Source organism: Dreissena polymorpha, chromosome 9 (assembly GCF_020536995.1).
Source record: "Dreissena polymorpha isolate Duluth1 chromosome 9, UMN_Dpol_1.0, whole genome shotgun sequence".
NCBI classification, from domain to species: Eukaryota; Metazoa; Mollusca; class Bivalvia; order Myida; family Dreissenidae; genus Dreissena; species Dreissena polymorpha.
The window spans coordinates 33,954,378-33,963,631 of NC_068363.1; the positions used below are offsets into that span (position 1 = coordinate 33,954,378).

The 9,254-nt window shown below is 34.6% G+C and overlaps 1 protein-coding gene across 1 annotated transcript; it reads left to right on the forward strand.

Moving 5' to 3' along the window:
• The first annotated feature begins 1,267 nt into the window (after positions 1–1,267).
• On the forward strand, positions 1,268–3,896 carry LOC127845241 (uncharacterized). The gene is made up of 2 exons (XM_052376050.1): positions 1,268–1,381; positions 3,064–3,896. Exon 2 carries the CDS (start codon positions 3,079–3,081, stop codon positions 3,550–3,552), a length of 474 nt encoding a protein of 157 aa, XP_052232010.1. The 5' UTR covers positions 1,268–1,381; positions 3,064–3,078; the 3' UTR covers positions 3,553–3,896.
• Positions 3,897–9,254: the final 5,358 nt, after the last annotated feature.

Below are 9,254 nucleotides of genomic sequence, written 5' to 3' on the forward strand. Positions count from 1 at the left end.
TGGCTCATTTTTAAAACTGATGAAATCCCACGTTTTTATATTATCTGTATATGACAAATGATTTTATATACATTAGCAAAAAGTCCAAACTTCAATCTGTAATTGTCTTTCAAATAGTCCACGCTTTCTTCTACAATATGGCTGACAAAGATTCAACAGTTTCATACTAGATGTCTGATGTCCGCTTTTCAATTTCAATAATGCATGTAAATATATAACCTGTTGCAGCATGACATTTGGCTCACATTGTGCCCTTGACCTATCATCCAAACGTAGAGAATCCTTCACCGCATGATCAACATTTGTGTCAAATTATTTTATAAACGCACAATAACAGATGGAGTCGCAGTCACGATAATCTGTTTAAACGATAATCTGTTTAGTAGCAAAATGTAATGTATTTTTCTGTAAGTGAGACCTTGACCTGTGAGTTTGGGGGAAGGGTGCTCCACAAAACGCATTGTGTTTTCGTAGTCGACACTTTTGAGTTGTTATAAAATTTCATGATGAAAGATGAAGTTCAGTCAGAAAATACCGTTTTATAACCAAATCTGATCGTAAACTTCTTAATGTAATACTGCCATTTGAAGCATAAGAAGATTGTTTCGCGATATGCCTTCTCATAAATGGTGTTCGCTTGTGGTAAATGTGTTAATTTACTTGATCCGTGTCAGATTTTAAATTTGGATAAGCTGTTTTTTGCCCAATTCGACCGTCGACATCTTATTGTGAAATTTGCCTTGAAGGTGTTGAGACGGATGTCGACGCGACATGTCACATGGTGTTCATTTGTGGTAAGATATTTCAAATTGCATGATGAACGACTAAGTCACTGTTTCATATTATTTCCGCAATCGGGACCGTCAAAAAAAATTTAAACGAAAGAAAGCATTTGACTTGTTTCTGAAATGCTACATAAACAATGTTCTCAACATAACCTACATGGTTACATTTTTAAGTAGTTTGTATACAGTGTTACAAACAATTAGTCCACAATTTTATTTAAGTACTAACTTACATGTAAATATGTCCAACAATGTATGTATAATAAACAGTGAAATCGGTTCGTATGAGGAACTTGGGATTTTATTCACATAAAGATTATTAAAGATGATTTTCAACAGTTGTTTCCCTTGTATATTTTTAAGATGTATACGGAGCATTTTTCTTAAAGATCAATGTGATAAACCCATGTCAATCATTAAGGCGATCGATGATTGTCGATTTAAACGTGAACGCGTGTTTCTAATTTTAGACAGTAAAAGGCGTGAAGTTTTATCTTGTAACGCTTGACTGGTCACGACAACCAGAAGGGAAGGTTGCATACACAAGTTAACTAAGTATCGGTGAACACAATACGGGATATTTATAATACATTAAGGTATGTAACTATGTATAAACTGCTATATACATAATGTATTTAATTTAAAATATTAGTGTTAAATGTCTAGCTTGCATTAAATGAATATCAATATATCAATGAAAATAACGCTTACATTTGGTTGTATATTTGGTCATGATTGTTGATCTTTTTCACTGTATACACCTATAAATAACTTCTTATCAATATTTAAACATTTACGACTATTGCAATAATTCACGCTGTATCAACAGTTTCGGACGATTTTCAACATTTATTGATGCCTTTTGTGCTATTAATAACCTTTACTTTCACCGCGGATGTATCAGTCTTTGCTACAATACCTGCATGCGCGTTAAAAGCGACAGTAGGACATGAATCATTCTCGTTATGAAGTGTAGTGAAATAAGGTCACTTCCAACATTTCCAGCTCTTTAGCGACGCGGTTAAAGTGTCTGACCACTCTGGAGGTCGTGGGTTCAATCCCCGGCTTGAGCTCAGTATTTTCACATTAATGACGACGAGGCAAAAAAAGAACTGTGAATGCGGGAATGGGTCTGAATTGTTTAATTGTTTCTGGGAGGGCCATTCGGATGCAAGACATGCTGTAGCGGGCGTGGCTGGGCATTGAAACATTAAAAGAAGGAGGAGTGTAGTGAAATAAGGTCACTTCCAACAGCCTTGCTGTTGGGCTAACTCTTTAGCGACGTGTTTAAAGTGTCTGACTACCACTTTGGAGGTCGTGGGTCCCATCCCCGGCTAAACATTCAGTATTTTCACATTAGAAGTATTTTTTTCCATGCACAAAAAATAAACTTAGAACCCGAGGTGACAATTTGTGAAATAATAATTGTAACATAACATGTAAGTTGAACTTCTTTAAATGATTCAGCTTCGAGTGAGTTAAATGATTAGCTAACACAATGATTGACGAGAATACAGAAGAATTCATTTAAATGTCGCGAATGACATTGCAATGTTTGGAAACAAAGTAATGGTAATTTGCTCTCCAAATATTATACCAATTTAAGGATAAAAACCGTGTTGCCGCAAATAGTCAAACAGCCACGCTTGTGAATTATGATTTCGGAAGCACGCTAATTACTTAAGTAATACAACAATTAAAAAAAGCCATACCGGAAATATAAATCTTAGTTATGATCTTTTATTTTACAATTTTAGTGGGCTTGAAAGCCGTTTAATCACCACATGGTTAACCTAAAAAATGTACCACCGAACAGTTGTTATTACATGTATATGTATAAATAGATAGCATGCAGATATACTTGCTACTTTTAGTCCACTATTCATGTTTCGCTAGGCGCTGATAGGGTTTTACAAAACAAACACATGCACTAATGTATGTGAGAATCGGTGTGTATTTTGTTTAACAAAATGGGTCTGTATGCATTTTAGGATAATCTCATATTGGCTTATTAAACAAATAAATATAAAAACATTCATTCAACCAATTACTTGGAGAATTAATTTGACATATTTATGTGCGATACTACGTAATCACGGACTGTGCGAGGTAACAGTGGTACGACTATACCTTAAATTTATGAAGCCGTGAGCATTTCATGGTTCGAAATGTAGTGCAAAACTAGTCATCGCTAGTTATACATGTTATTGTTTATAAAGTTGCTTAATGTTGAAACGTGATCAAGTTATAATTTTCAAGTATTATGCTATTTTTTCAGTCGTTTGAGCGCAACATGTCGTCCTATTTCGGCCCAGACACTCCAGATGTCGTTATAAAGAGCCTGTTTAAAAAGTACGATACGGACAACAGCGGCTGCATCGGCCGTAAGGAGCTTGCTAGTTTACTGGAAGACGACCTCGGTTTGACGAGCGACCAAGCGGACGTGTACGTACATCTACTGGACAAAGACGGCAGCGCGAAAATCAGCCCTGACGAATTCTGCGCCTGGCTTCGAAGCAACGAGCGATTCAGTATAGTGAGCGACACATCACGCTTCTATGCGGTTAGCAAAGCCGTGGAGATGTTCCAAAAATATGATAAGGATGGCTCGCAGTGTATTAGTTGTGAAGAGTTCAAAGGCTTGTTGACCGAGCTGGGTCACAATATTGACTTTGAAGCCGCATTCAAAGCCATCGATAAGGACGGAAACGGAAAAGTAGCGTTTCCGGAGTTCTTGAAGTGGCTTAACTGGGTTCCGTTAGATTGACACCGTCTGTAATAATGAAATGTAACGTGTGTTCACGTAAGATCTAGGTTCACAAAGTGGGAACCAGATCAGTCTCGTTTTATAATTAAATAAATCGATGGTATTTTTTCTGACTTGTAAATAATTTTTGAAGCATATTTTTCGTTTTGTGGGAATTACATATTTGTTAATTGATTAGGACTTTTAACTTTTATATTTTTGTTTTTGACCAACATAGGAAAGAGAATCAAACCAAGCAGGGCGCCGTGACTTCCTACTTCACTACGGGTTTTAACCTATTTTGGTGATATATATGAAAGTATGAACCATTTGTATATGCATTGAGTAACAAAGGTTTTAGTCCACCTAGTTATATTTCATCCCGTTCACGGTATTGTGTCATAATAATGTTTGCACCAACCAATATCATAAGCACTGTCATTTATCTTACACAAAGACTAATTTTTCGGGTTTTTTCTTTGAACATAACAAGGAAGAAACAATCTTATCTGATTATATTTAGTTTATGTCTAACAAAAATAAACGAAATCAAAACGTGTAATTCATTCCCGAGTTTGTTACAACTTTAATCTAGGCACATATGCAATGTGCTATTTGTAATTCTAATGTTAACATTGTTCATAATGTGATGTTTTGGGGCTTTATGAACTAATATTAAACGCCATAAACGCTATACAAAAATGTGCCACATACACCTATTTTACCTAGAAAATTGTTTGAAAACAAACAAAACAACTAACTGTAACAAACTGGTCTTTCTTTTTCGATAATCTTACCATGCTACTTGTTTATCAGGATCTTTTAAGCAAAGTCATTGCCCGGTTGAAGACCAGTTCCCACAGTAATTGTATTTTCATATACATATATTATAAAGTAAACGAAAGCTTTCATAGTAATGCAAGAATTACAGGAGTGCCCTCCCGGTTTGGTATACGCTGTATCAATTGAAAAATGAGCCGCGTTCTGAGAAAACTGGGCTTAAGACATGTGCGTTAAGTGTCATTCCAGATTAGCCTAGGCAGTCCGCACAGGCTAATCAGGGACGACACTTTCCGCTTATATAGTATTTTTAGTTTCAAGGAAGTCCTTCCTTACCGAAAATCAAGTTTATGCGAAAAGTGTCGCTCCTGATTAGCCTGTGCGGATCGAATAGGCTAATCTGGGATGACACTTTACGCACGTGATTTAAGCCCCGTTTTCCCAGAACGCGTCTCATTTAATACTAAAATTTAGCTATTATCTGTACACTTGTATTTTTATAATGAAATCAACTGTCCGTTAACCACAACAAAATCTAAATGTGTGTTCATCAGATGATTTACTTAAGTGAAAAGTCGGATTATATTACTGTCACGTTCAGGTGTACACCAAGTATATATATTCATAATGATACCCTTTTTACCTGTCAAATAATGCACTATTACATGCACTTCTATTTTTAATAATAGTCACATGCGTGTTTAATGGTTCTCAAATAAATTGATATAATGAATCCTCTCATGCATTGTATACCAAGTTTCATTATTATATTGTGTGTCCATAAGTTATTTTGATTTGCGGTCAGATGAACAAATGAGTAAATATACTGATAAGGCAGACAGAAGAAATCCATTAGCCTTATAAATATACCAACTTTCATGGTCTGATCTTATGTAGAAGTTGCGAAAGTACATTCTTAAAAGTGGTTCTATTTTTAACAGTGACCAGACCTTTAACCTCTGGTGAAAACCGAAAAGTATTGCATATTTACCACACTTTCCTTTATTAGTATACGAAGTTTCGTACAAAAACACTTAATTTATGCATACGAAGTCGCGAGATCCAGTTCAAACAGGTTATCTTTTGAACTTAATTTAGATTTTGAGCTTTGTAAACGCATTAAATATACCATTTTGAAATTGTTTTATTGCACGTGATCGAAATACTAGAATACACGAAGTGGAGATTCACATGCAAATGGTAAAGCCAATTTTTTAGTAATGCCATGTCTTTCGCTTCTCACAAAAAAGCCGGAAGCACGGTTAAAACGCAAGTTTGTCGAAGTACATCGATGCCTTTTTGCAGCGTATACACACGTTCGCACACATCTTTGAGGTCGTAATCTTAAATCGACCCTGAAGGGTGACATGTACATTTAAACGCGCGACACACTGTATACGCAGTTTAATATTTGGCATGAAATTGTTTCAAAACCTTCAAATAATGATCACAACAAGAACAATTTTCACAAAGTAAGACTGATAATATGTTATAACTTCCTAGCACGGTCCCTCCTCGGAACCTCAATTCTTAGTTTAAGAAATATATAACAAATGATGGTTTTGTTGGTTATGATTGGTTGGAGTGATGGTCATGTTTTTTTTTTCAATCAACTAAATGGTAAGTAGTGAACAGGTATCTCATTTTTTAGCTCATCTATTTTTTGAAAAAAAGAACTATTGTCATCACCTTGGCGTCGGCGTCGGCGTCCGGTTAAGTTTTGTGTTTAGGTCCACTTTTCTCATAAAGTATCAAAGCTATTGCATTCAAACTTGGTACACTTACTTACTATCATGTGGGGATTGGGCAGGCAAAGTTAGATAACTCTGGCGTGCATTTTGACAGATATATGTGCCCTTTATATACTTAGAAAATTGAAAATTTTGTTAAGTTTTGTGTTTAGGTCCATTTTATTCCTTAAGTATCAAAGCTATTGCTTTCATACTTGCAACACTTACTAACTATCATAAGGGGACTGTGCAGGCAAAGTAATGTAACTCTGACTGGCATTTTGACAGAATTATGTGCCCTTTTTATACTTAGAAAATTGAAAATTTGGTTAAGTTTTGTGTCTAGGTCCACTTTATTCCTAAAGTATCAGAGCTATTGCTTTCATACTTACAACACTTACTGACTATCATAAGGGGACTGTGCAAGCAAAGTAATGTAACTCTGACTGGCATTTTGACAGAATTATGGGCCCTTTATACTTAGAAAATTGAAAATTTGGATAAGTTTTGTGTTTTGGTCCACTTTACTCCTAAAGTATCATAGATATTGCTTTCATACTTGGAACACTCGCAAACTATCATAAGGGGACAGTACAGGACAAGTTGCATAACTCTGGTTGTCATTTGGCGGAATTACGGCCCTTTTTTTACTTAGTAACTTTGAATATATGGTTAAATTTTGTGTTTAGATTCACTTTACTTCTAAAGTATTAAGGCTATTGCTTTCAAACTTCAAATACTGTCATGCTATCATGAGGGTACTGTACCTGGCAAGTTGAATTTTACCTTGACCTTTGAATGACCTAGACTCTCAAGGTCAAATTATAATATTTTGCTAAAATTGCCATAACTTCTTCCCAATGCAAGATTCTTTTTGGTCATCAAATGTGGGCGGATGAAATATTTGTCCAATCGTAATCATTAACAGTTCCGATGCAAGATTCTTATTGGTCATTCAATAGAAATGTCTGACCAAGCTTGCAGACCGTCTAGTGGTATTCCAACAAGTTGAGTTACAATAGTGAGCAAATGATGAAAAACTGTTATTGTTATGTTATGAAATGTGTGTTAATTTGATACTCCTTCCATTTATATATCATTGAATTACATGCTTTACCCTTCAATTCAAATTATTGTTATTGTTTAGGTCTTTCCGTCAATGTACTATATTTGTCAACGTCTACCAATTAATTGACATTCACATCCATGGACGTTTTTGCTATAAGCCAACGCTTCATACCAATACTGGTGCACCGTCAGAATAACCCTTTACCACTTTGATACATATTTAACCCTGTACCACTTAGATAGACCACTTAGATACGTATTTAAACCTTTAACACTTATATACGTATTTAACCCTTTACCACTTAGAAACGTATTTAACCCTTACAACTTAGATACGTATTTAACCCTTTACCACTTAGATAAATATGTTCACGCATTTGAAGTCCATTAGAAAATAATTTGTTTTTTAAGACCTTTCTTACTAGATTCAAGTTGTTAAGGCTTCTTCTCCAAACCTTGATACTGATGAGCAGCAAACAGACCAAAACCTGAACAGACTGTTAGTCACTGGCAGGCTATTCTGATTTTATGCTGTTTGCACATAACCATTTTCACTTTTCTTCTTAGTGTGAAAGGAATTAGAGAACTATGAACGCTGTTAAAGTCAAACACAGTATACTGAAAAGAAGCAATATTAACAAGAAATCAAGTCATGTATCTCCATCAGGTTGAAAGGTAAGTTGGTTATAGAAGTTGTCAGATGAACCGCTTTCCCCTGTTTATAGTTCAGTCGATAAATCGTTTTAAATATCAACAGTTATTATTCCAGTATACTTTGCTGAACTCGTTTGTATTAACTTGACTGAGTCGAATTACGTAATCAACATTTTATTTGAGCTTTTTTTTTATAAGAATCGAACTATTATGTAACGCACACAAAAATCACGTAACTTGACGCATGATATTTTCACAATTAAATGTTATAATGCTTAAGCATCTTTTATTATTTATATATCGCATTCAACTCACGTTAAGTGCCGCATGTTATCTACAAAAATGACAAAAATGATGGCATCGAATTGTAAACATACGTAAAATGCTTATCAAATAGATGCTGGCTCTGCGATATATTGAAGAAATGTATGTTTATTGGAATATGTGTCCATAACTTTTAACGGACAAGCTGTTTCTCGTTAACTTTTTTTATTTCATCGCTCCTAATAAAGTTGCAGTTTTGAGACATGTGCTGTATTAGATCATAGACATTCTGTATTTTAACTTTCTTACTTAACCTTTTAATTATATTTCTTCAAGTTTTTCTTTAAAATTTGTTGGGCCATTTGTATTTAATATAAGGATATTTACATACATGGTGAATGACAAGTGTACTATTATTGTATTGTTCGAATGCATGTGCACGTGTCGCAACTCCCGACGCATTGTATATTGCGTTTCAAATCTAAAAAAAATCCAAGTTTTATCCGGATGACGCAGCAGATTTTCATATTGTCAATAATGACAAGTTCATTTTACTGCCAGTTGCATAATAATCATGCAGCTATTCATTTATCAGTGTTTCTGATTTTTATTCCACCTTATTTTTTCATTACTTTCAACGGAAATATGTTCGGGTAATACGAATACTAATACTAATGGATTAACAAAAAGCGTTTAATTAAATCATTTGAAGTTTTTAAATCATTTTTAAGTTCAATTGTTCAATCACAACGCCATTAGCCAATGTTGCATTTATTCTCCATAATTACAGCAATTATTGCAATTAAGCTGACATCGGTTCTTTAAAGGCAATTATACTTAAGGAAAATATCTTCCAACAAAATACATCAACAGTATTAAACACGTTTTCATTAGAAAACAAAAATAACGAAACCCTCTCTTAAATTAGTATGTTTTTTGTTCGTTTCACAACTCTATTGAGGTCTTTTTCTCTCACAAAGCCTTTATGCCAAATATATAACATCGCCTAAAACGGCTGTTTCAAGCAGGGATTTCATTCATACACAATTGAGGCGCGCACTGCAAAACACAGTCTTAATATCTCAAAATAGCCCAATCTTAACTGAAGCTATATTAAAGAAGTATGCGTCTTTTTAAGCAGCAGTAACATTGAACCAACTGCCCAAGATACATTTTTCGTTCTACAAGATGCATGCAAACATAATTCTGATTTCAATCTTGCATTTA

Bases quoted from the DNA above. Each gene is read 5' to 3' on its own strand.
- LOC127845241 (XM_052376050.1), top strand. From the start codon at position 3,079: ATGTCGTCCTATTTCGGCCCAGACACTCCAGATGTCGTTATAAAGAGC.